General features: G+C 38.7%; 2 protein-coding genes across 4 annotated transcripts; one reads left to right on the top strand and one right to left on the bottom strand.

Annotated features, from left to right (window-relative positions):
- Positions 1-970: 970 nt before the first annotated feature.
- Positions 971-25,125, bottom strand: LOC122772789 (lymphocyte-specific protein 1-like). Of its 2 annotated transcripts, none has more exons than XM_044031072.1 (14): positions 24,913-25,125; positions 19,633-19,773; positions 15,496-15,748; positions 15,071-15,201; positions 14,691-14,946; positions 13,141-13,263; positions 12,493-12,516; positions 12,325-12,366; positions 11,752-11,783; positions 11,042-11,123; positions 10,614-10,754; positions 9,844-9,927; positions 9,394-9,493; positions 971-1,288 (listed from the first exon to the last, which is right to left on the bottom strand). In XM_044031072.1, exons 1-14 carry the CDS (start codon positions 24,969-24,971, stop codon positions 1,263-1,265), a joined length of 1,494 nt encoding a protein of 497 aa, XP_043887007.1. In that variant the 5' UTR covers positions 24,972-25,125; the 3' UTR covers positions 971-1,262. The 2 variants fall into 2 exon arrangements, with proteins under 2 accessions (XP_043887007.1, XP_043887008.1); XM_044031073.1 differs by having other exon boundaries at positions 15,071-15,141.
- LOC122772788 lies at positions 2,405-9,210 on the top strand. Of its 2 annotated transcripts, none has more exons than XR_006360817.1 (2): positions 2,405-7,822; positions 9,084-9,210. XR_006360817.1 is itself a non-coding variant. In XM_044031071.1 (2 exons), exons 1-2 carry the CDS (start codon positions 2,445-2,447, stop codon positions 7,154-7,156), a joined length of 1,869 nt encoding a protein of 622 aa, XP_043887006.1. In that variant the 5' UTR covers positions 2,405-2,444; the 3' UTR covers positions 7,157-7,214. The 2 variants fall into 2 exon arrangements, 1 of the variants encoding a protein (XP_043887006.1); XM_044031071.1 differs by lacking the exon at positions 9,084-9,210 and having other exon boundaries at positions 2,405-4,134; positions 6,978-7,214.
- Positions 25,126-27,698: the final 2,573 nt, after the last annotated feature.

The following is a 27,698-nucleotide window of genomic DNA, read 5'->3' as shown; positions in this document are numbered from 1 at the left end:
GCAAATCTTGCAGAAAACAACCCATTAGCGCTTATTATTCTGCTTCATTTCAAAGTAAAGCGCCATAAACATAACATTTTAGATAGTTATTGCTCTGAAACACAAAGCTCAAGCTCACAGTCAGGCTGTTTGTACTGAATGAGTGTAGGACAGGAGGCAGCAGGTGCTCGGTGTCAATATGTTTGCTCATATTTCCCTCCATCTAAAATTAGACAGAGGCCCTTTTGCCCTTAGTGTCACCCAAAAATACTTTTTCTGTCTGAATACAGTACTCAATCAATTCTAGAATACAATACAACACAACTAAGCAGCTAAATATCATGACATGTTATCTATGAATAAGTATATAACAAACACAGTGCAGGTTTTGATAACAGTAGAGGAAACAAATGGAATTCTCTCTGCAGCTCTGACACCTCGTCCTAATATAACTGGAAGCACAGGGTGTACAGTATGTTACATTAATTATCAGTTACTTATGCTTCTGACCTTTGAACTGTATTTTACATACCTGTAACATCACAGACCCACTAGTGTAGACACCTTTTTATTTCTGCTCACATTTTTAAGCTCTTATACGCTAACACTACTCTCATCACTCATGTGCACAGTACGCACCATTAATCTTCCTTTGAGTTTACTTTTATTTAATGCCAGGTCAGTTTTAAATATGACAGCCTCCTTGAGAGACTATTTCCATAAGTAGTTTCTAAGTAGCCTTGCCATAAGCAACAGCTTTACATGCCTTTCTATTTCTAAGAGTGACACTTCTTGTAGCCATGCAGCTTCTTCAGAACACAATTAAGAGTTTTGAAAAACCTGTCGTCATTCTCTAAAGCCAGCTGCAGACTAGTCTGGGTTAAATCAGTACAGTTGGTCCACAGCTGAGAAAACTACACAGGGATCACAGTAGATGACAATGAGACTAAAACATTCCAAAAGCTAAATACTGAGCAGACAAACACCAGGAATTACTTACTGATTTTATTTTATTGTAATCAAAGGTAGTCTACTACTATGTAATAGTAGTAGTTTGAGATATTATTCACAGGATTAAAGAACAAGGACAAGAACTGGTCCATTATAAACAGAGAAGACACTTACTTTTTTTAAATGATAACAGGGTCAAATGAATTTTGTCATTTCATTACAATTTCAGAGGATTTCTAACCTAGAGCTTACAATAAAATAATGTTGATGTGATAGTGGCTAACACTTGTGCAGTACCAAGGATATTTCTCTTTGATAATCCGGAATGCGTTTTACAAATCCTCATAGAACTCTGTAGCTGTAAAGAAAAGAAAGAGAAGAAAATGTTTACATTCATACTGGTCACACACACAATAATGCTAATAATAATGATTTCATTTATAAAGCAATACCAGAGTTGAAAAAATGCCAAAACATGAAAACAGAATATCTAACAACAAAAACTAAACACCAGAAATAAAAAAAATGCTGTTTGATGAGCTTGGTGAGCTTTGTGACAAGAGATTTAAAAGATCACATTGAATTTCACATCATGACTGTGTGATTTATGTAATTTATTTAACATTCCTAACTGCCTGGTAAACAGCATGTCATTAAATCCCAACTCTGAAATCTTAATCATTTTGTTGTAAACCATAAAAGCAAATTAAAGTTATCAAAACAGTTTCAAAACATCAGCTGCTTTTGCAATATGACAAGTATCATTTTCATGAAAGTTTATGTTGTATCTTTATTATATCTTGGCCCTGATTTTATTTTTTCTGAGAAAACACATAACATTAGATGTGATTGTCCCTTTTTCAAGAATACATATGATGACAGACTATTTTGAAGATTTGTTTGATTGTTTTGTATTTGCAGGTGTACATGTATGTTTTGTCAGACTGTATGAAAAAATTAGACTGAAATGTCTCGTCTTTTTACAGGAGTCTGAAATGCTGATGGATGTCAGCTACAGTAATGGGCTGGAGCAGTACCCTCCACCCTTACTGCCAAAACCAGGCAAAGACAATGCAAAACTTCAAAAAATTAAGAAGAAGAGAGCCAAGAAAAAAGGCAGTCTGTCTCAGACTCCCGTCCCTTTCCGCACCTGCTTGTCGCCTGTCAATGAAGCGAGCACAGACCTTGAGCACAGTGACCAGTCCAGCCCACCAAAGACACCAGATTCTGTCTACATTGCAGACTCCTCACTGTCCAATTTTCCCTTCAACTCGCTTGATAATCACTCTGCATCTGCATTTTCCCAGCCTCAGAGCACCCCCCTTGGCCAAACTGATAGTTTCCCCCCCAAGTCACACACAAGTGTGATTTCTGAAGAGCAGGTGGCTCCTCTATATGAGTGCTCCTCGTTTTTATTCGATGATGCGTCGCCTTTCATGATGCCACCTTCGTCTTCACCACCCCCATCATCACCTGAGCAGGTCCCTGCACCAATTCTTCCATTACATTTGAACATGACATTAAATTCCCATGGGTCCACCACAATAGCCTGTCCAGTCACTGTGTTGCAGTCCAGCCCTAAAATATCAACTCACAGTCTGACCCTATCCCCAGCCACCCCCAACTGTGGCCCAGGCCCGGCACCTTCTCAAGTTACAAACCTACCTCCGGTTCCATTGCTGCTATCATGTTCAAACACCCAGGCACAAGCTTTTGTTCCCAGACAGAGGGAGACAAACACCATTTCAAAGGACAGCTCTCAGAGCCAGATGCCATCTTCAATTACCAGATCTTCCATTAATGGCAACTTTGTTCCAAACCAAAGTCCCCCTGAAATAACTGCCTCAAAGATATCACTTGTTGAAGCAGTGAATGAGTCAAAATCTGACACACCACAAAGCAGGATTTATACATCAAAAGCAACATTTTATGAGATTTCTAAACCTCCCTCCATGGAGGACCTTACACATTTAAACCCAACCAACCATGGAGCACCGTTTTCTACCCTATACAGAGACAAAGTGACTGTGTCAGTAATGAAAACTGATCAGAAACTGCCTGTATCAAAAACCCACAGTGGAAGACCTAAGACCCCCTCTTGGAGACCATCTGTGTCCACACCTATTTTTGAAATATCAAAACCGAACCCACTTTTATTCACTGCAAGTCCTGCTTTCAACTGCTCCCAAGATTTACAGGTCCCTGCTACACAATATGGAACGTCACAGCTTAATTTAGCCTTTCAAACTAGTAGTATAAGTAAACCTCCTGTTGCCACAGAGGAACTGAAGGGAAACGATGATTTTCAAATAACATCAAACATCAAACAATCCAACAATTCCAAAGAGATAAAGATTCAACAAAACGGAAGGAGCACAATAAATGTAATTGTTGGCAATACTGAACTGCACCACCAAGTGAATTTAGCATCGAGTATCACTGCACCTGAATCAGATGGGCTCAAACCAACACTGATGGAACCTGTCAATAGCAAGCTAAAAACAGTCGCAGAAAGTGAGGCTTCATCTTTACCAAAAGTTCCATCATTTCTGACACTATCAAACAATCTCACACCTATGGCAATGATTTCAATGCAAACAGCAACTAGTCCAAGCCCCATTTCCTCTGCTAATTCTCCTCCTGTGTTTGGGGCACGCAAATCCTTAACGTCGCTATTGGAAACTCAAATGACCTTAGCCACCTCAAAGCCAAAATCACGATCAACATACTATGGCCTTACTCCAACTGAGTATGTGGCCTATGGTGGGTTTAGGAATATAGCATCATATCACAGCCCAGCAGTCAGCAGGGTTAGTGAAACCTCATTAAACAAAGTACAGACAGAAGTACCTGTACATGGTTCAAACTTCCCTGAGTGTGATGTGAGGAAACCACTCACTGGATATCAGGATCTTCCCTCTTCATTGGATGTTTCTTCTGCACACAGTTTGCAATCTCTGTCGTCTCCAAAGGCTTCACAGCATCCAGCTGACATGATCGTCACATGCAGCAAAGATGTGTTTGAGGAAAGTCTCCCAGAAGTTCACAGCATTGGAAATCAAACACTGAAAACATCTAACATGGATGCAATAAAACCTGAGATTCCTCTTGGCTCGGCACAGAAAATAATTCAACAATCCACAAATGAAGTATCCACACCAAAAGCCTCATACCCCAAGTCTCCAATACCATTACCTAAAGCAGGTGAGGTACACGCACAAAGTGAAGCACAATATACAACACTATGCCTGAATGATAGCAGAAGTCTGTTGAGTTCTTCATCACCTTTACTGAAAGTAGACTTACATGCTGATATACAGCGTAGTGCAAAAGAGAACGACGCCAAGGAGAATCTTGAGAAAACACTCACAAAAACAAAAGAAAACACAATTACAAATGCAAAACCCCAGTCAGGACTAATAGAGTCTCCACTGGTCAGATCTTATCAAACTGCTAATGGCATTAGTCCAGCAACAACCTGTGGATATATTGTTCAACTCAATGCCAACCCTGACCATAAAAACTTGGGTATTCAAGAGATTGAATTTTCAGGGGGTGCCATAAATAAAACGCCCATCGTAGGAATACAACAAGCCACAAAACTTGTTTCAGCAACACCATTGCCCAGTAAAGTGGCAATGGATACTGTCTTACTTACACAAAAGGAAGAGGTTACCGAGCAAGACAAAATGGGCAACAAGGAGATTCTACCCAGGAAAAACAAAGGGAGCAGTTTGTCTTACATGGCAAATTATACTGACTATATGCTTGACAAAACAACAACTGGGACCCAGCAGTTTAAAGAACCAGTAGCTACTAACACAGAATCCTGGTTGTCACACAGGCATGCTACAGCCTCTGTATTCTCTGCACAGTCCAGTATCTGCACAGTATCTGCAGATGAGAAAAGCACCAAACATCTCACTGAAGAAACTCAAACTTACAGTCTTAGTCAAACAGTAGAAAATGACAGCAGTTTTTCTCGAGCAGGGCTCTCTTTGAAATCTTCTCAAGGATCAACCGAACTAAACCAATCTGCAGTAAATGGTCCAGTATTAGGTAAACCAGTCACTGTGACCAATAGTATTTCAGACATTCAGACTCCCTTTGAGACAGGCTTATCAGATGTGCCAGCAAAGCAGTTCCAAAGGACAAACAAAGTTAGAGAGAATTTAATTGTGAAGACACAGAATAGTATGGGATCAAGTGACCAAGATAAAGTTGTTCAAGGAGCATGTTTGTACACAAACAATTCCAAAACTATAGAAGAAATGTCACAAAACATTGAAACCGCTCTTAATATCTCTGCTAAAGATGCTAACCTGTCTAGTCAAACAAATAAAGATGCCAAACTCCCACTGACTTATATTAATAGTAATTCTAACAAATTTAGCAGCTCATCAGCAGAATCAGCCAATGAAAAGTTCAGTTCAAATCAAGCTTCTAATCTTCTTAAAGGAAATGTAACACTGACCACAGCTAGTAGTGAAACAAAACCATCCGACAAACTTTACTCAGTATCACCAACCATCCACAAATATTCTACAGAAATAGTCTCATCTGGACAACCAGGAGGTGTAAATGCAGTCCATAACGGACCTGCTGCAGAAACTACTCTGTCCATGAAACCTAATTTTGGCACCAATGCTAATAAATTTCCTGCTTATAAAACCAATAAACCTCAAAATGGAACTGTTCTGCCAATTATAACAAATCAATCAATGACCTGTAAACCAATAGTTAATACTGGTCAGGTCAGTAAACCAACAGTATGTGTGCAGTATTGTCCTACCATGCTACATGTCACTCCAAAAAGCCCTCTGCTAATATCAGAGAGAAGATCCACAACAAAACAACCTATTGATGAAAAATGTGTTCCTGGCTATGTTGAGCAAACCGGAGCCTTTATGAGCTCAAAAGCAGATGGCAAGCATGTTGTCACCATACTTGCTGAGCAAAGATCAGCAGAGCCATCTTCCCCTCAAATTACAAATAACATGGCTTTGAAAAGAAAATCCCCTGTCCCCCAGCCAATTAAACACCCTGTTACATCCAGCACCAAGTCAACAACTTCCAATTCTACTGGTCATATTACAGCTAACATATCTAATGTCAGCGTAGAACCGCAAACCATTACAAATCCAGGTCATATGCTATATGAAGATAATGTTCAAACTTCTGCAAATGTAGTGAACGCTGAGACTGGAATGAAACAGCTATGGCAATCTGTCGCAGAAACAAATAATTATGTAGAAATGAACTGCCATATTATAAATAATCACGCTCCGTCACACTCTGCTTTATGTAACTATAATACTACAAATAAAGCCCAAAATAGTTCTCCTAAAGAAACAAAATATTTGACTGCAACAAGAGCTTCCCCTCTACCTAAGCCAAGAGTGCGTACTAAACCTATACGGACCTATACTCCAACTATATTACAGGGCTGTCAAACTCCAGTCTCTTTGAGTACTACTACAGAAACAAAAGTCATATCAGTCATTATGAAAGACCAGAAAACCGCTCCAGTTACACCTCTTCAAAATAATACATCTACAAGTACTGTTGAGTCCTCTGCAAAGTCAGTCACAGAGAATATCTCAAAAGTAGAAATAAAACAACCCATAGACACTTTAGTCCCTGAGGTAAAAGAACATTCCCAAACACAAGACTTAAAGACAATCCTAGCATTAGTTTCTAGTAAAGAAGAACTCCCTTCATTGAAATTTGAAGCTAATGCTCCCTCCCACTCTGCTGATGTTTTACCTAGTAAACCTACTCCAAAAGCAGAACTTTCCGCTAGGCAGGTAGAATCAAGACCTTCATCTAACATTGTAGAAACAAAACCATCAGTTGTAAACATAGATTCTTCAAAGTCTACCTCCAATACAGCCCTGATTAGCTCACAGACTAGTAATGTTCAGGCCTCAACAGGGCTACTCATACAGAACATTGCCCCTGCAAAGCCAGCAACAGATACTGTCATGAAACCATCCATAGTTAAAGCTGCTGTGATTGACTCTGCCAATCCTGCCTCTCTGCCTCAGGCCTCAGTCTCAGTCAAAGCTCCACCCCAAAACAGAGGAACATCACCGTCATCTCAGCAAAAAGCTGGACACAAAGACAAGGACATTCTGAAGACCAAAGCCACGACTGCACAGATGAAAGCCCCAGCAGCCGAACCCTGCACGAAGTCAGCGACATCACCTGTATCTTCAACTGCTGACAAGAAGGTCGTTGCGGCAGAGATCTCCTCTTCATCCACTGAGCCAAAGGCTGCCCAGAAGCCAAAAGGCCTGAAGGGTAAGCTGAGTGGATGGACACGGCTCAAAAAACACATGGTTGTTGAGCCAGAGGAACCTATATTTCCAGAGCAAGAGGCCAAATCTCAGGTTGATGAGAGAGGTAGCAATGAGAACATGGATCAAGGTGGTAGTGATATGACATCAGTAGATCAATGTGCCAATCGAGAAGTGGTTTCAGACAAAGACGCTCCCAGGGCGTTGAAAATGTGGGATGCTCTCCTCTTCCAGATGTTCTCCACCAAAGAGCGGATAATGCAGCAGATCAACAAGAAAGAGTCAAATGAGAAAAAGGCATCGAAAGAAAATCAGGCAGAAGTTCCCACTTTTGTTAATCGCCTGCCTATTTTACTTTACAGTCCCCGTTTTGATGCCAGGAAGCTTAAAGAGGCAGCAGAGAAGCCACTGAATAAGATAGCAGCTGTGTTTGAAAAGGGGCTGATAAAACGCAAATCCCAGGAGGAAGAAAAAAAGGACTTCAACAGAACTGCCAGAGGATTTGGTTCAGGAAACAAAACCAACATGTAATTTGAATTGATGTAAAAGCCCAATTTGGAGTCCTGGATCATTTTTATGGTGGATAATTAATGGTGAGGTAGGAAGTTTAAGTGATCTCAGCTAATTGAAATATGAGCCTTTTTCAAAGCAAAGTAATTTGATTTCAACAAAATTCATCCCAAGTCAAAATAAATGAACACAGCATATTTCTTATGGATTTTAGTTTAGGTCATTGATCATGAATATGTTAGTGTATAAATAATGAAGCTTTAACAATTTTCAAAAATATTGCAACAGCTAATACAGGGGTGGTGTCTTCGCAACATTATGGAAATCAAATTAGGCTGAAAAAATTAAGAAAGTAATATTGCAACACTACTTTTAATACTTTTAATTTCTAGCGTGCCTCAGAGATGTAGTGTTGAATGCATGAAGTGTAGATTATGTGATATATGAAATTTTAATTTGTCATGCGTTACCTTTTTCTATTTTTTTCTAATCAAAGTGGGGCTTTAGTGTACACCGCTTGCAGGCAGTTTTTAAACTCTGTAATAAATAGGGCTTTTACATTCCTGGAATAACAGGGCAGGTGGGTTTTGAAAGAAAGAAAATGGAAGAATGAAGGATAAAAGTTTAGTAAGAACAGATTTTGGTTGCTGTACGTCATGTATAGATGGAAATAAACGTTTGGCCAGGGCTACAATTGTGGAGGCTAGTACAGTTTTGGGCTGGGATCAGTATGGCACCTACAGCATCTCCTGTTGTCAGTATAGGTGATGCAGTATCTGACATATGCCATAGACATGTCATAGAAATAATATCTTCACAAGGAATTTTACATGTTGATTGCTGTTGGAGGCTGAATGTCCTTTGACTTTTCGTGTGGTGGCACCATGTTGTTCAGTGGATTGCCATTAAATTTGCCACAGACCTTCACCATCTCATGGGCATCATGTGAAAACTGTCCACTATTTCATGATCTCAGAGGTATTCTGCCAACTAGGTTAAGAAAGTCTCTTGAATAAAGGGTAAAGGTTTAAAATATTTTCAGTTAGAGGTATGTAGGCTATGTGTGAGGCTGTTTTCTTCCAGACATTTTTGCATGAGCTCACAAAAAGGTTTTCCTGCTTTGTGATGGCTCATCCAGGCCATGGATGCTATTATTGAAATGGGATTTACAAGTGAAGATCAGCGAATGATGATCAGGACAGACCTAAAGGAAATTGAGGGACATCTGAGGAAAGAAGGTTGATATTATACTGTATGTGGTACATGGTATTTAATGGATTTAAAGTAATTTGCTGCTGCTATTTTGTCTCTATAATGGATATCACAATGTGCTATTTTCCACAGGATTACCATCATGGTGTGGAATTTCTTTAAGTGAGGGGAAGTCCACCCCTATATGCTATGGCCCCATTTATTACATTGATGGTAAAACTATAATGTGTTTTATTTACTGTGTGATTAAAACAATGCATAAAGCTAAATGTGAAAGTTTTGTGTTTGATTTCTCTTGTTTATATATATGTATATATACATATATACTGTATATATACATATATGTATATATATCTATATATATATAGATATATATACATACACATATAAATATATATAATACTAGGACATGCAAAAAAAAAGTAATTAATTAGGTCCTTACCAGACTGACAGCTCACGTCTTTAATACTGCTGCTGTCAACCTTCTCATACTTGCCGTGACCAGTCACCATGAACTTGTAACCTTTACCAGGGGAGCTCTCCTATATTTAATTTAAGCAGAAAACAGTTTCATCCAGGTTTCACCAACATGTAAGGTGAAATATGGCTCTTTATTTATTTTAAAGTTTCATAAACAGCATCCGTGTGAATGGTCTGAAACATGCTTACTTTGTGTGAGACAATATTTGATATTTTCCCCTCTTAGACGATGAAGTGACAGTGAATAAGGAAACGTCATCATCAAACAACAACAACAGCATCATCAAAAAGTATTTTCATCATTATGATGTTTTGCTCGCTTGCTATCGACTAGAACTAGAAAAGTAGACAAATAAATGGAAAAATAGAGGATCACCACAACTAATCCACACATTTTGGTGCAAATTCATACCTTTCCATCCCTCCCAGGAGATAATATGTCACCAAGACTCTCCCATAGATTTTTCTTGTTCAAAACTCCACCTGATTTTATTTCCTGCAAATAAAACAGAAACACTGTCGTCACTGCTGCTGTTCACCAGGTGAACCAGGCTGCAATTAGCTGCTGTTTCCTCAAGGAGGCAGACGTGTGCTGACTGTTAGGATGACCACCACATGAGGTGGCTGGGTGTGGTTGAGAGACAGAGGGGGACAAAAAATGCTGTGGGCTGAAAAGAATCAAAATTTCAAAATACAAAGAGAGAAAATAAATAAAAACAAAGTGAAGAAGAAAGAAAAACATGACAAAGGGAATGAATAGAAACCCAATTAAAGCAGCTAAAGCAAGAAAGTAAATTATGATTATGAAAAGAATCGTACTGCTGGTTTGGAGGGTGAGCTGCACCTGCACCCATCTTCACATTCTCGCAGCCACTGGTTGATGAGATCAGCCACTCCCACTTTTTAAACTTTTAAACTTATCTGTGTCCTGCTGAGGCAGGCATGTTGCAGTTATTATTAAAAATAATAGATTGTGCCTCAGCAATGACTATCAGATATATTTACTGCAGACTTGTTACATCACAGCAGGGTAAAGTGTGTCATTTTCAGACGAATCTCCCTATAAATTTGTCCACAGTGTCAGAAGAATCACATTCTGATATGTGATCCTGGTGTGTGTGTGTGTGTGTGTGTGTGGTGAACTTAAACTTTTAAGGAGGACATCACAAATGTGCTTTTAACCTTGGATGCTGCGACTGAGATGGCGTTTTGGTTCCAGACTTCGCCGGCCTCAAACAGGTTCTTCTTAGAGGCAACAGGTTCGGGAGGACTTATGACGTCTGTCAGCGCCTGACCACCCATCCTGCCTTCCTTTGAGGAGAGCTGTGAAAAATAACACATGACTCAGCAACTTTACACTGAACGCCATGGCAGTGTGAGGAACAAAGAGTGAGGATTTTACTTGCAGAAGTTCAGCAGTAAATACTGAGCACTCACACTAACAGTGTGTCTATTGGGAATCAGATTATGATCATGGATTAAGGAAGAGCCAGAGACCACACACAAACTAGTACCAGTTTATGGAAGAACTGTTTCAAATAAATACTGCTTACTGATCTGGGTAAAAATAATTCCCCATCATAGCAGAGGGTAACTCCATGTGGTTTTACCTCGATAGCATGTGTGTACTGCTCCAGTTTCTTGTCAATCTTGGAAACAGTAACAGTTGGCAGCGTCTTCTTTATGTTGGTGCTTCAGAAGAAATGGATCAATGTTTAAACCACTCATACTGAAAGCATACAGGTGTTTCAACATATTCTGTGCTGCTCTTGAGCTAAAATGGGGATAGTTTGAACATAACAAGGTATGCTGTATTTAAAGGTAGGATGGGAGACCATGTTCTGGAGCATTTTTTACTGTATCTTACTGTACCCCAAACATTTTCTTTTATCACCAGCCACCACTTTGGCATCACGTTGTCATTTCAACAAGTATCCCAAAAGTACTGAAAGTTACCAATGCTGCGCTTGTGAATCTGTGTGAAACCATCGCTCTTTGTGAACAAGCGTGTGCTCTGGAGGCGTAGCTTCGGAGGGAAGTCTGAAGAAAGGGGCTTGGACTTTTGAATTCAAAAATGTAGCCTGCTCAAACTGTTTTTCCAGGATCTCCAACCCTACCTTTAAGCTCTGGGTCTATTATGGTGAAATCATTCTTGCTTTTCTTTTTTTCTTAGAACGGCACTGGAGCTGGACACAAAGTTGATGCTTGAATCCGTCTCACACAGAAGAACAACACATTTCTGCATGTCTGGTTTGTTGAAGCCACCAGTGAGGTTAATTGACTTTTAAACACACACACACACACACACACACACACTCACCTTCTCTTCAGAGACTCGGCTCTCTCTGTGATCTGAAGGAAGAATCAAGACAGAAATGATCCTCGTTACTCACAGCTATAGAAAAGATGTAGTGTATTGTTGAAGCAGCCGGCGTTTGAGAAACTGACAGAAAGCTGTGAGTTGAAGCCAATACAAATACAGCTTTTGAGGGTTTTGAATGACTCACTAAAATCTGGAAATGAGCTAAATTAGAAAGAGCTGTAGATGTTTTGAGTCTCTGTAGTTTGTAGACTATCTGCAGTTGTTATCTCCACCAAGGAGGAGACGCTGTTTTTGGCCAAGTTTGTGTATGTTTTGTTTGTCATATGTTTTGAAGCAGCCTAATTCAAAAAGTAAATTATAGACTTTGATTAAATCTTCTGGGGATGTAGTTCATGGTCAAGTCTCTTTGCAGTTGTTTCGATTCTCTTTGCTGTCGTTCTTGTTTTGACTTAACTTTTTCTCTTCTTTTTGTGTCCAACAGTAACTTCAAACCGAGGCTCAGACCCAGAGGTCAGGTAGCCCTGGTATACGGTATGTCCAGCTGTGAAATCAAACTGTAGTCACACTCACCATGCATTTACCATCTGGTGAGACTCTGGTGTTGATTTCATCCTGTAAAGAGTGAGATGAGTGAGTGAGGAGTGCAGGACACAGCAGATCTAAATAACTGTAATAAGTACAACATTACATAACATTACAATAGGTGAAAAATCAGTCCAGCATACTGTTGGCACTTACTGGGTAAAACTGTATGAGGAGTTTCTGGTGGAAAAGCAGGGAACATGTAAAAGACAGCACAGAAGAAAACAGCATGTCGATAATATGTCATCTCACGTTAATGGAAAACACAGATGTACGTCTTCACATTCTACAGTGACACTATTCTTGATTCAAAGCATGGCTTCTTCACATGCCTTACTGACTGGTCTGTAATTGAACTACATTACTGGATACGTTCATTGGCACATCCACACATTGTACATATGTGTACAACAGATATATATATAAAAAAGAATAGAAGAATAGGTGTGTAAACCCGCGTCTATGCAAATGTCCCTGTGACTAGTCATTTGCAACTACGTACATTGCCTCTCTTTTGTTGTTGCTAAATAAATAATTCAGTGTCCTTGTATTACATTTAGATGTTTTTTTTATGTTGTTTTTTTTGTTTTCAGTAAACCTTTACAATAATAGAAGCTATTCTTTGGTAAAAAAAAAAAAACCCAAAACAAACCACTGACTGTCCTCAGTATCTGTCAATACACTGACATAGAAGCTGCTAGAGTCACCATTGGTTACTATTTACTAAATGATATGGATTTTTAGATACAAACTTTTAAAAAGAAGTTATTAATCATATAGACCACTTTTGGTTTTATGCTTTACCTTGAATGTTGGGCTCATGGGCCCATAGCAGTTTAACGCCTCCTCGCCGTCACTGCTGCAAAGAGAAATGGCAGAACTTCCATCCACCTCCTCACTCTTCCTTTCTGTTCTCTCCACTGAGCCCTAGAAACACACAGGCCAACAACACGTCACGAAAGGGTTCGATCACACCTACATGTCAAACTAAGTTCTGTGTCATCCAGCATTAGCCCAACATTTCATTGTGTGTGTGTGTGTGTGTCATTTTGTCATTTATTTTCTCCAGTTAATTTAAATACTAGCAAGACTGTTTTGAATCCAAAATACTCCACAGTAGAAATGACCTAATATATAATCTGAAAAAAACAAACAAAAATGTGTTCCCTAATTGGTGAAAATCTAATAACTGGCAAACTGCTGCTGCTATAAATGTGTGACAACATATTCTGTGTGAGCCAAAGCAGCATTCGCTCCCTTTATTACATTCACATTTGGAGCCAGTTTCCTTCAACTGTGCAGCATGTGTGTGTTTAATAACATTTTCCACAACAGTAACATGCTTTGAGTTATGTCAGCACAATGCTGCATAGTTGAGGTATTTTACATCAAGACAATCAGTCCTTTTTATTATTTATAGTTGATCAAAACTCAGCAGTTGACCTTGAGTATATCCTGTGGCGTTTTCAACCATAGTCGTAGCATCATAAAGCAATGTTTTTGCATTGAATTCTGTTTCTTCTTAATGTGCATGCTGCCTGTGGTTCCACATAATTCCACTGATGTGCTGATGGCAGTGTGGCAGAAACAGTATGTAAGAGAGACAATGGTAGCAGCCAAGTAGAAGATCCCAAGTCAGTTAAAAAGAAAAAGTAAAGAACAAAGCAAGTTTTAAACCTGAGAGTAGACTATTTCAAGTTATTTTATACTTTCACAAAAACGTGTCTTTGCATGAGTGATAAAAAGGATTTCAAATGTCAGTTGAGGTCATACCTCATGAAACGTGTGTGCATGAAAAGTGTTAATCAGCTTGACAGTCTAAACACATTTTATGACATTTGGCTTCATGGATAATGAGAAATGATCTGCACAGAAGCAAAACTTAAGCCTGAGAATATACACTAAAAACACGGACAGGGAGTATTTAAAAAAAGTCTCTCCTCTGGGGAAAATGAATGTACACATTACATTTAATGGATATTTAAGGTTCTTGTTCTTGTGATTATGGGGCCAGAGAGAATGTAATCTAGAAAAACACATTTCAAATCATCCTCTATTAAGACCTAAGACATAGTCCATGGAAAATGGGCCATTGGATGTCACATTACTACATCAAAAATCAAGCGACGATCACGGGCATATTTTGACCTATGAAAAATGAGGGTGTCTTCATCATAATTCATAAAATTATATTTCATCCTTCGATGACCATGGATGCCTACAGCGACTTTCAGGACAATTTAGATGTTAGTTTCAAGCATCACCTGTGGTGTAGAGTGAGACGAGGGATGAAACCCAAAAATAAAGAACACAGGTAAGGGTAAGATGAAGTGCAGTAATAATAATAAACCAACCTTGTCTGGTTTGTTGTGTTCTCCCTCTTCTCCCCCCGCCTCCTCCCCCTCCCTGCGTCTTTGCTGTCCCATGTGGTGGAGATCTTCCCTCTGCTCATGTGTAAAGATCGGTTGTTCCTCTGCAGGGTCATCAACACTGTGGTAGTGTGAGGTTTCTGCAGACCATTCTGTCTCCAAGGTGGGCTGCACTGCTTCTTCCTCCCGCTCTTCTTGCTCCTCCTGTTCCTCCTCCCCATCAACCCTGCAGGCCCATCCACTGTGGAGAAAATCAGTAAAGTGGTTAATCAAGACCAAATATTACTGTTCAGTGTCTGGTTCGATACATGCAGCGTACACTGGACCAAGACAAAACAAAACAAAAAGAGATAAAACATAGTGACCTCATTGTTCCTGCCGCCAGGTATGACGCTCTGTCTGCTTTATGGCCTGAGGTCTGTTGCAGTCTGATGTCCTGTGGCAGAAAAACTGACGAGCTAAATGACGTCTTTATTTCCTTTTTGCTCTCTGACATCTAAAATAAACCAAAAGCAACGCAGGGTTAATGTGTCTCCACAGTGATCATGATGATGACAGACATAGGCAAACTGAGTTATTTGTGCTGGGCTCAAAGATTAGAGTGTGGAAAGTCTTGTTTTCAGATGAGCTGCTACATCTTCATAGAGTGCAGTTTAAATTGGTAAATAGATATGCAGGAAACAACAGGCATCCCCTAATGCATGAGTGTGTTGCAGGTTAGGAAAGTTTTAACTGGATACACGTTTGTAAAATGCAAAGCTGCAGCATTGATTGCTGTTAGGTCTTGTACCTTCTCCAAAGCCACTGAAGCTTCATGTGATCCATTGCTTCTCTCTGGCTCCTGTGCCTCTTCTGCGTCCTCCTGCTTTATCTCCTCCTTTGGCCCTGGTATCAACTGTGGCGCTAGGGGCAGCTGTTTCCTGGCCCTGCAGTTGTCCCGCACCTCCTGTTCATTACGGTTCTCCAACCTGTTACTCCAGTCACCAAAGCCCTCGTCCTCCTCCAGAACCAAGCTGTAGCTGGGCTTTAGATCACATTCCGACCTGAGGTACAAGTGGAGAGGACTGATTAAATACCCTTTCTGGCTTGAACTGGTGTCAAAACTGAGTCAGGATAAATCTTAGTCTAGCTGAATATCTGGATCGCAGAAGATGCATAAAAACGTCTAACGACTTTGTTGTGCCTCTGCGTGAGACACGGAACAGAGGAAATGAAGACCATATGTAGGTACGTACGTGTGGTTTTCCCATTAATAGCTAAAAAAAATTCATATCTAATATTTAAAGCTTCTATATGTTAGTTTCCAGCAAGACATTAGTTGTTGAGTGCCAAGAGCTTCAGATATCGTTTACAGGGACACAAATAATCAGAATAAAAGTCAGATTAGAATAAAAATACTTCATGCTAGTCCAAACACAACTAGAAAGTTGGTTGGAGCAAAGAAACTAGTTGGGAATGACATAGTTTTCTTATGAGAGACTTTAAAAGAGCCCCTGATTGTAGGGTAGTAAATTAAAAGTGCTTGGATTGATGTAAATCTGCCTTCTCACGGATAATCAAACACAGGAGCAGTATGAACTACTGAGCCTGTTGCTTCATTACGAAGGGCAGTGTATCTATTTCTTGTGTGTGTTCAATTTTATGACCTTTTAATATATGTATTGTTTCTGAGCACCCTTTAAAATCACTACATAGCAAATTCTATGTATTGTTTAAAAAACATGACGTAGGTCTGTGGTTGTGGTTCTTTTTTAAACCCTCGACAAATATGTGAGTCGAGCAGAGGAGACATTATCTGAGAACCAGTCTGTTCACAATAGTGAAGCTTCATCTTATATTTCTGGACAACTCTGCACACGTCAAAATGTGATTCTGATGACTTATTTTTATGTTTACTGAAACGTTGCCATTTGTAATAAGAATGATTTCAACTGGACTGAAGGACAATTTGCACATGTAAACGTAGCTCATGTTGTGCTCATGAGACAATATGTTTTAGCCATGCTTCTTCTTCAGGGCAGACTGACCGTTACATAATTGTTAGCATGCTAAGTTCAGTAGAACCAAGATATTTACAGAAGCAAAGGCAGCGGTAAGTGCAAATTTTTACATTTGCGTGAGTGCACTTTGCATTACCATAATTTATTACGCAACGGTTTGTGCTATCGGAAAAATTCCAACAGCAACACTCGCACTGTTGCAGGAAGCCAGAGGATCCGCGTCTTTGTCACCAGAGAAGAGAGAGTTGGAAAAACACTTGTACATACAGTAGTTTCCAGTTTTTGGACATTGAGAGAAAAACAAATGTTAATTGAAACAAAAATACACAAAATCTGGTGTTCATGTACTATACAGTGTTTTTTTCTAAATAAAACTTTTTGTTTTTCGTCATTTTAAATTGTTAATACACTATTTTAACCTGCAGTAAAATTGTAAATTACTAACAGATGGTGAAAGTTATTCTGGAAAAATTGGGCAAAAGCACTTACTCACTGGACATTTTCTGGTCTTTTTATGGTTAAAATAAGCAAGAAAAAAACCCTGACATTTTGAGACTTAGATGTCAAAGGGTTACAAGCAATTTTAGAGTCAAATGTAGGGTCTAAATTGGGTTTGACGTCTTAAATATCAGTCAGTAATACAGGGGAAATATTATATTAGTTGTATTAAAACCAAGTAACCAAAAGTGGTCACTGTCACCCAATGTTCTCAAACAGGACAGAGTGTTTATAGTGAGGTGGCAGGTGGCAGACCAGACCTGCACGTTTAGACTTCTTGCAACAAAGGTAACCATAGAAACATCAAACAGAGTTGCACACTGCTGCCTCCTCAGATCAACAGAGTGAATCTTATCTAAACAACAGGGCTGATGTTTCCACCAAAGAAATTCTGAATGTTTTTGTTTTTTTTTATGTTTTATCTTTGTGTTTACACATAAATACTAGATGCTCATTTATACTTAATATTAATATATAGATTATAAACAATCACAAATAACTTTTGAAACATGGGGTAGGAGAGAAGGAGATGAGAAACATGGATTTCTTGATCCAGCATGAATCTTTAAGCCTGCCACAAAAATCACTTCTGTTAAGTGCTTGAGGTTTTACCACTATCTTTGAATTAGTCATTTATATAAATCTGTAGTTAATGAAACCAGTGATTGACTGAACCAGTGAGCAGGGCAGTGTTTGATAAGTGATGCAAGTTTCCCTTCAGGGTACAGTGAATGAGTCAGCTCAGCAGTCTCAGACGATGGCAGTGTTCCCCCTTGAGACATCCTCTTCTGAAATCATGTCTCTTGGACAAAACAACCACGAACTGATGAATCAGCAGCTTTCTCAGCTCATTCACCTGCAGCTTCACTGGACAATAATAAGTGTTTTTCCATGTACCAGGAGTGCTGCAGCTGATATGCTGCAGCTAAGCTCTCATGCAATATGTCATCCTAATGCAAACCAATTCAACACAAAGGCCTCACATGCAACAACCCCAAATTAAAACAAACCATAATCTTAACAAGGTAAGTGCTTTTTAAACCACTCTTAAGTCATTAGTGACTTGATGTTTAAACAGACATGTGAATGTGCCTGACTTATTAACTGGAGCAAATTTAATTCATTATATGATGACGTAAGGCTCAATTTGTAGAACTTGTAGGAATCCATCAACAAAAAATGGATCCAAAATTTAAAACAGTAGTGCATAATGTATGTTACAATGTCTGTTAAATTCAAACCGTTGTCAAATTAGTTCACACAATGCTTATTAAGCCTATCAGATCCAGATTTACGTTTTTTCTCGTTGTAGCAGTGTTTAGAGCTCATGACGCACTGCGACATTACCGAACACAGGAAGTGATTTGTTTCATCTCAGACAGACAGAGTCAACAGCAACATAGCACTGCTAAAGTGAAACGGCTGCACCCATGAAAAGTTAACATAAAACACATAATGGTGAGCGAATACTATGAACGAGGTCTGATAGTATTGACTGACAGATGCAAAATGTAGCATATAAATAATGTTACATTGTTTAGAATAAAAACATGAACAACTGCAACTGAAATCACTAGAAGTTATGCACTGCAGTTTTAAAGTAGGTGTTCATTAATTGGTGTTATTTTATTTTATTTATCATTTCTTAGAATGTTGTTCCTCTAAGTTTGCAAAAAGCATTCATTGCAATATTCTCTTCGGCCCGAGATGTAACACAAACTTACACACAGGTCCTTTAAAGACTATTGCTATAAATACAATTTAAAGGTAACACATTTATGCCTCTGCACACACTGTTGACATCTCACGGATGAAAGCATTATGTTTTCTCGTTGTCCGTTCATCCGTTTGTACAAGTCTTATGAACACAATATCTTAAGGGAATTTCACTTAATTTACTTCAATTCACTTTCATTTATCCAGATGGGAAACCTGCTGGCTTGCAGTCAGGAGCACAGAATAAAGAAAATTGTCAGATTTGGTATATTAATGTTCAGATGGAATCAAAGATTAACTGATTAAATCACATTAAGACGTCACAGACCAAAAAATTGAACACAACATTTCAGGAACACCTCCAGGGAATCCCTCCAAACTTCCAAAAGGAAAAAAAGTTGGACTCCCTGATGAAATCATTTTGTATGGTTAAATCTCAAGGTCAAGCTGACCTCCTGCATAAAATTTAAATGACTTGTTGAGGGCACACCCATGAAATGTTATCGCAATAATTGAATCTAAGAAGTTATATTCATGTGTTTCACCACTGAATCTGTACTTTTACATATTGTCCATTTGGGATGGACAGTAAAGGGATGTTATGTGTCATGCTTGTGAACTTATCTTTAATGTTTTGACCTATGCAGTTGCAGACAGAGGCTACAATGACTCTATGGACACGTCACAACCAGCTTGTAGATAATCACACTCACTCCACACGGTGTGTGAGGTTGTCGTGATGAGTTGCCACCGGGCAGGACGGTCTCCCCTCCTCTCTCTCCTTCTCCCTGGCTCTCCTCCTTCGTTCTCGCTCCACCTCTTCAGCATCCTCCTGGCTCCGCTGGGCCGTCAAACTGCAGTCGACAAGAAAACAACACACTGTCAAACACACATTGCCCACGTCCTTGCAGCCTAAACTTAATTAATAATAATAAATATTCTAGTGTGCCCATCTCCTTTTATTTAACTAGTTGTTTAACCTGTTTGTATTTAACTTGCTTTTGTGTTAACTATTAATAACTTTGTAAGAAAAGAGTGCTATCAATTATTATTGTGATTAATATTATAATAATATTAATAGTAGTAGTAGTGCCTCTGTATATCAGCAGGTATCAGGTAGCTGATCCAACAGTTGTTGTTTTTCCCCTTTTGTATCTTTAAGTTAGAAAACTCACACAGTCAGCTTTGCATGCAGTGTGCATTGTTAAATACATTATGAAAACCATCTTCTTCACACATCTAACTCGTGTCTGATGCCGTTCTCTGGTGGAATGTTCTACTGTGAGCAGAAAATAAGCTTCATAATCATAGAGATGTTTTTTTTTTCTCACCCAGATGCTTCACATACACAATGAAGTATGTTGGCTCCTGTCCTGAACATTACACCCATCCTACAAACACATGCTCAAAATGTTTCCTCTTCTGGTTTTAAGTTTTTCACCAGATGGAGCACTGATGATGATGTGATAAGGTCTGGATCATTTCACTTTCTCTAGATGTTGGTCAAGGTCATGCACAACACCGGTGTCACACATATAAGACAAATATGTGTCTTATACCATACCATAAAGATGGAAACTAAATATTACAGCAGTAAGCGTTGTTCGGCCATGGAAAACTATCTCAGAACAAAGGTGGACAAATGGGGGGCAGAGAAGGACATAGAATAATCCTGCAAATCTGGTCAGGAAACTGGATTAGTGAGAAAAATTTAATATGGAAATATTCAGGCAGCCATTTGATTAGCTGTGGGACTGTTGCTGAACAAACAACTTTTCCAAAGAGTTATGTCATTTAAAAGGATTTTTAACTAGGCATGGTGGTATTGTTTGTGTCAATTAGTAAGTTCTGGGAACTCTGACATTTCTGAAAAAGAAAAGAGAAAACTACAGACACACATGTATCACAGTTAAAGCTGCTTTGAGCATATACTGTGTGTGTGTGTGTGTGTGTGGGTTTTCTCTGGGTTCTCTGGTTTCCTCCCACAGTCCAAAGACATGCAGGTTTGGGGATCAGGAGAATTGTACACTCTAAATTGACAGTAGGTGTGAGTGTGTGAGTAGATGGTTGTTTTATACCTTTTTATAACAATCTTGAGCGTTATGTGAATCAACTGCAACCTTTTTAAATTCTGTCCTGTCAAGGAAACTTCATTCAGTGAGAGAAAGTGAGATGGCACTCTTATTGGCTGCTCTACCACAACTACTCTGCATAGAGATCCCTCCTTTGGACAGATCACTCCTTCAGTTTCCTAAAAATCTTTTTTTTAAAAAAAGGGAAAGATTCTAAAAGAGAAAGTTCAGAGAGAGTCTCAGAGATGACCAGTTTTCCCTGGGACATTTGTCACACATAGAAACAATTGAATCTGTCTGAGCTCTTCAGATGGAAGGAGCTCAGGACAACAGAGCTGTGATGCCAATAGATTTAACAATCTATGGATGAAACTCAATAATCACCTATGTTCGTGCCTATTGAGATATCTGCAAATAGAATTTTAAATCAGAATAAAGGTGTATTTATAAAATGATATATAAGTGCTTTGAGTATGACATTTGTGTTTCACCAACTAAAATTCAATAACAAAAAATGTATCAAACAAGATTGAAAAAGCAAACTAAAATCTATACTTAAAGTCTTCGGAAAGACAATATTATCTGAATTTGGTAATAAAAGCAAATCCCTTTTGGTCGAATAGTTATATCTTTGTTTATAGGTCTCAATCTGTTCTGTTCAGTTCCCCAGCCTGATCTATTGCTAGTTGCAGCTTTTGCATTTAGAGATGATGACATCATCGCAGGAGCACCATGTGACAGAAACAGGCCAAAGCTTTAAGCTTGTTGGTTTTCATTAAAGGAAAACATAAAAGACCATATCTCCATATAACCATCTTAGTTGATCAAACATTTGAACCGAGGCTTCTAGAGGAAACTGGCCATGAATGTTGTGAGTCAAACATGCTCGGTCATTTTTATGTGGGAAACTGACCTTCATAAGATCATAGTCACAAGAGACACAGAGGGATCCAAGTTGGCCGGAATCAGTCTTTGTAATTTGTTATGAATCAATTTGATGTGTGACCTCTTTCAGTCTGGCTCAACAGGTTTGAATGTCTGGGCCTTGTCAATGCTATCTGAAATGCAACAAGGGGAAAGGGCACACTAAGTTATGTGCTTTTATTTTCTTACTTGCTGCATTCATGTGTCTTAGTATGAGCTGATTTCAATCAACTGTCCAAGACCAGAAACACTTTAATACATCCCATGATTTAGGGCTGTTGTTTTCTGACAAGCACCAGTATTCCTTTAGTTATTTATTCATAAAACAGAATTTTTTGTTAATATTTGAGACGTGGATATGAATTAGCATTTCGCCCGGGGTTAAAAAGACATAAAAACACTTTATTCATAAACTGTGTCACCAGCTGTAATGAAATCACAATGAAATGAGTCAATGTTCCTCCTGGATGTTCATGAACTACTCAGTTAAGCTGTGGGTAGGAATATATTTCTGCCAGAGTTACAATCGTCATTCCTCCAGGGACTGGAGTGTCTCCATATTCATGTTTTACACAGGAGACAGATCACAGTTAAAGGCAGATGTCAGCACAAATTATATTCTCTTACATATTTATATACTTGAATGTGCAAAGATCTACATACATTTCAGGATAGAGATCTGAATTTTTTTCTAGTCTAATTTTTCTTCTTCTTCTTTTATTATTACTCCATAAATATTGTCAACAGACATATATATATATATATATATATAAAAAAAATGTTTTCGTAGTTATAAAAGATACAGCATATAAAAGAGCTCTTCCATGAAATAGAGAGAGGATTGATGTTTGGAAGGCTTGGTTTGCAGGTTAATTAGAATTGTGCTATAAAGTAAAGTAGTAAAAACAGTAAAAAGTAAAACATACAACACTCACAGCTACAAGCACGGACAAAAAAATTATAAAACAGATTGTAGTAAAATCCACACCTAACTGAAAACCTGTCTGTAAACCCTGGACAGATTGCCACATAGAGACAAACAACCACTCAACCATTCCTTCTCACACCTACGGCCAATCTAGAGTGTCCAATTTGCATAATCCCCATATTGCATGTTTTTGGACTGTGGGAGGAAGCCGGAGAACCTGGAGAACCTGGAGGAAACCCATGCACACAGGAAGAACGTCTTGCTGCAAAGGCAAGAGTGCTAACCACTATACATGTTGGACTTTCTTGAATATAACAACGACATGAAAAACGCCAATGTGTCTGGTCTATCTAAATTTTTAATTTAAATTTGAACTGGATTTTTGCTCAAATTCATATTATTGCTCCACAGCAGTAAGTGAAATGCTGTGCAGCAATAATATGAATTTGAGCAAATTGAAGAGGCTATGTCTCTGATACACATCACTTTTTCCGTCATTTACACAATGAGGCAATGGAGGTCTGGAGAATGATATTTTCTTTGTGAGTGTGTGTGTGTGTGTCCATAGTGGGCCATGAGGACTTGGCCAGATGATGTCATGGCCATTAAGGAGGCTGCAGCTATAAAAGAGGCCATTGAAAGCAGAGCTCTGTCTCATTTTTCTGTGACGTCACACAGCAAAGTTCCAATGTAGGAAATGTCAACCTCACTGACAATAAGCAGCAGTAGTTAAGCAGGAAAGATGAAAATGTGAAAAACAAAAATAGAAGTTGAGACTCATTTGCCTGTTAGAGCTGATAAACCAGAGCAAACAAGGCCGATGATTGGTAAGAGAACAACTGTCTAATATCAGGTGGTGAACTTAAACTGATAAAAGTGACACTTTATCATAAACCCTGTGATTTATACTGCATTTCCAATATAAAATAAGAGCGTAAGAGTTGAGGATGTTAAATGAAAGGGTGGAATATACCACACTGAGTACCACCGTGGGAAAATGTAAGTTTGGAAGTGGTATTTCACTGTTTTCTCAATGTGTTATGAAACACTAAATGGGCAGAGTTGAAATTCATATATTCAATTTATTCTTATTTTATATTATGTAACCTTTTTTAACCTGGTAGAACCCATTGAGATCGAAATCTCTTTTCAAGGGTGACCGGACTAAGAGGTCAGCATCACACGTCATAGTACATATTAGAGATTTAGGAGACAGGTTACAAACAATAAGACAATAAGAATCTTTGTATCATTTGGAAACTGACAGATTAGTGTGACACCACAGGCAAATGAATAGGCATAATTGTAGTGTTATAAAGGAATCAGAGAATTTTATATATGAAAGATTTTCTTTTTGATTTCATTTCTGATTTACTTACACATCTTTGCATCCCATTCGATTTTAGAACAAAAGCTTATGTCATGATCTCATATTCTCTATATTCTTTCTTTATGATTTTTATAATGTCAACATAAAGTCCAGAGATTGATGTCACACTGTATCATACGCATTATTACCCTTTGCAGCCAGTGTGGCTAGAGCCGCTGTCTGCAGCATATTTTTATTAATCAATTATTTTTAGTTACATGGTTGACAGATCATTACAAATGAATCGTTGTGATAATGGAAAACAGTCACCATTACCTCCCTGGGTTGTATACAGTGCACATGCAGGGTATGTTATCGCCCCCCACAGTGTTTGGCATTCTTTTTTTTTCTCCTCAAATATTCAGTTGACAAAGGAATGGAGAGTTGAAGCAACACGCTTGCAAAGAGGGTTTTTTTTTATTTATTACACACATAATAAAAACACTTATCATTATGACAATTTGTCATGTTGCAACTAATGTGTTATTTGGTTCAAAACTGATCTGCATTCCTTGATGTGCTCAGGTCACACAGGGACCCTCATAAAGTAGCAGCCACTGAATGCCATGAAGCCAGAAACATGTTTCACATTTCAATTTCATTCCAACTTCACTTTCTAAAGTGAAAAAGTGAAACAAAAATAGGTTTTTCCTACAAATGTTCAAATACAAAAACCTGTGATGTAGTGAATGTGTCTCACCTGATGAGGTTCTGCAGGAGCTGTCTGCTGGAACTCCTCCTTCTGATGGACTCTGACATGGTGGACTGGGCTGCTCCTCCACTCTAGTCCAGGCCTCTGGTCCTGGTTCCTGTGTATGTGGTTCTGATCCTACTCCTGGATGTGGGTCTGGTTCTGGACTTTGAGCTTTTCTACAACTGCTGTCTTCTTCTTGTCTCTGCAGCTCAGCCTCCCTCCCTCTCTCTGTTAGTCCCAGCTTTCTCCTCCCTCCATGTGGTTTTCATTGAAGTATTTTGACACCCCCTCTCACACCTCCTCCTTCCTCCCTCTCAGCTGGGGTCATGTGACTCTCCCAAGGGGAAAAGTGAAATGATATCATAACAGTGGATGCGTAACAATATTATATGCATGTACATGTATGAATCCAAAAGTCCAAGAGTTCATGGAAAGACATGGAAATGTGTCTAATTCATTAAGTCACCGTAATATATATAATACATACATTGGTGTGTGCACGCATGTGTGTGTGTGAGAAAATCCTATAAGTTGGAACAGTCACTTTTTATGAATAAAAATGTGAAATTTGCATTGTAAAGACTATTTTTATAAAAATGACTATATTATTAATTTGAATGATAAACAGAAAAACATCAACTAAACATGTGATGTGACCACCCTTTGCCATTAAAATATAACCACTTCTCCTCAGTTCACCTGCACAAGGTAAACTGTTCCAAACACTGTGGGATACCCGCCACTGTAATTCTATTCTATCCACAGAATCGATCACATGAGGTAACAGGAGATACACTCGGGACGCCTTTTAATTCCACGTGTGAACAGCTGTATTTAAAGCTGTCCACTTGTGATCAGACCTCTCAGGATGGATGTAAATACCAGAACTGAACTGGGGCTAAAAGTGTCTTCTGTCTCTTCATATTAGCTGAAACTCCTGAAACTTCCTGATGTTGAGATGGTCTTTCAGGGGGTCACAACATTTGTTTCAGGACTCCACTTTTTTTTTTATTTCTGGATTTGTGCCACAAAGCAAAATGAGTCAGGGACCGTTTAGACACCTCCCTTTTGAATGACAGCTAAGAATGTAAACATCTAACATACCTAAGACATTTACAAAGCACTGCATATATATCATTTTTAGAAGAATGTCTGAACGATAGTCAAATATTTAAAAGAATCATAAATTATTTTACAGGACCAATCAACTCCTGCTGACCTTGTGACTCATATTTGCTCAAATAAATTATGTTTGCATAAAAAAGGTTGAGTTGAAATTAGCAGAAGTAGAGGGAGTAATTTTCTTTTTTTTGACTGCATTAAGCTCAGATACAAGTAGCAGCCTGACAACAAAGCGGAAGGAATAATAAAGAGTGTTGGATCGTGTTACTGTTCATGAGGTTATGAATAAGATATGACAGATTAGAACAGGAGCAGCTGCTGGAGGCGACAAGCTGATCTGCTCTGTTCCATCCACACTGAGGCAACCACTGTTAGAGCTCGGGGTCACAATATCTCCAGGTCTGCTTGTTTGTTTGTTTGTTTGTTTGTTTTGTTTGGGCATAATTTAGATGTAAAGGGCTAAGGTCCTGCACACACACACACACAAGTGGGACGTTTCTTTTTAAAACTTTTCTCCATCAATGAGTCCAAAACACACAGATGTGCATTAGGTCACCCAGGCATTCCCAGCCAACACTGATTTACACACACACACACACACACAAAGCTCACTCAGCCAACCCTCTCCCTAAGATCCTGTGGGATAGTGAAACACTCGCAAACACTCCACAATTGGGTTTCCATAGCAACACTTCCACTGCACTTAACACAGTCCGACTGTCGACACAGCTTGGTATGAAACACATTGTGACACCACCCCAACACTTCACTTTACCCAGTATTTCCCCCAAAGGAGGAGGAGGAGTTTTCAGTCTTAAGTTTCATAAAAACAAAACACACTCCATGGTTTACATTCAGTATTGTGTCAAATGATATCTTACTGAATTTTAATGTATTGATATGCTGAATCAACATACAAGAGTGTACATCATACGTGTGTGCATATATACATGTATGTATATGTATGTTTATATATATATACATATATATACATACATATGTATATACATACTGTATATACAAATATATGTATATATATGTACATACATATATACATACATACATACACATATGTATATATATATATATATATATATATATATATATATATATAAACATACATACACATACACACACACACATGTATGATGTACTTTGTGTTGCACATCACATCACATAATTCGGACTCAAATAGACAATTATTAAATGAACAGATGCAAAGTTGCATTTACTCAACTCCCTGTTTCCTCTGCACGTAACAACATTCAGTGATTGTCGTTGTTGTATGATTTTCATTTCTGGTGGTAGAGTCTGTCATTCCCACCATCATCATCATCATCATCATCATCATCATCATCACCATCGTGGTATCCAAAGTCAAAAGCAGATCCGTTGGCACTTCTGCATTTTCTGCATCAGCATTACACTGTTCACCCTCAGTGACATCACAGCCATATCGCAAAGTTAAAGGCATATTTCAACTGACCAAATTTAGCATCTGAATGAACCTGCAAAATAAGATTTCCTGTATTTTCTTTGTCAATTCACTCCACAGAGTGGTAGTGAATTATTATTTTTAGTGGCTCTGTGTCTGTTTGTTTGTGCTTCCGAACTTCCACTGGCCAATATGACCAGCAGAGGTGCCAGAGAGAATGGGCTGAAGTCTGCCA

This window comes from Solea senegalensis, linkage group LG7 (genome assembly GCF_019176455.1).
Source record: "Solea senegalensis isolate Sse05_10M linkage group LG7, IFAPA_SoseM_1, whole genome shotgun sequence".
Taxonomy (NCBI): domain Eukaryota; kingdom Metazoa; phylum Chordata; class Actinopteri; order Pleuronectiformes; family Soleidae; genus Solea; species Solea senegalensis.
Note: the sequence above shows the minus strand (reverse complement) of the source record. Positions and strands in the feature narration are given on the sequence as shown.

Bases quoted from the DNA above. Each gene is read 5' to 3' on its own strand.
- LOC122772788 (XM_044031071.1), top strand. From the start codon at position 2,445: ATGACATTAAATTCCCATGGGTCCACCACAATAGCCTGTCCAGTCACT. The intron at 4,135-6,977 runs GTGAGGTACACG...TCTCTGCCTCAG, and splicing joins AATACCATTACCTAAAGCAG to GCCTCAGTCTCAGTCAAAGC.
- LOC122772789 (XM_044031072.1), bottom strand. From the start codon at position 24,971: ATGTCAGAGTCCATCAGAAGGAGGAGTTCCAGCAGACAGCTCCTGCAG. The intron at 15,749-19,632 runs GTGAGTGTGATT...CTTGTACCTCAG, and splicing joins AACCTCACACACCGTGTGGA to GTCGGAATGTGATCTAAAGC. The intron at 14,947-15,070 runs GTCACTATGTTT...TTTTCTCCACAG, and splicing joins CTGGCGGCAGGAACAATGAG to TGGATGGGCCTGCAGGGTTG.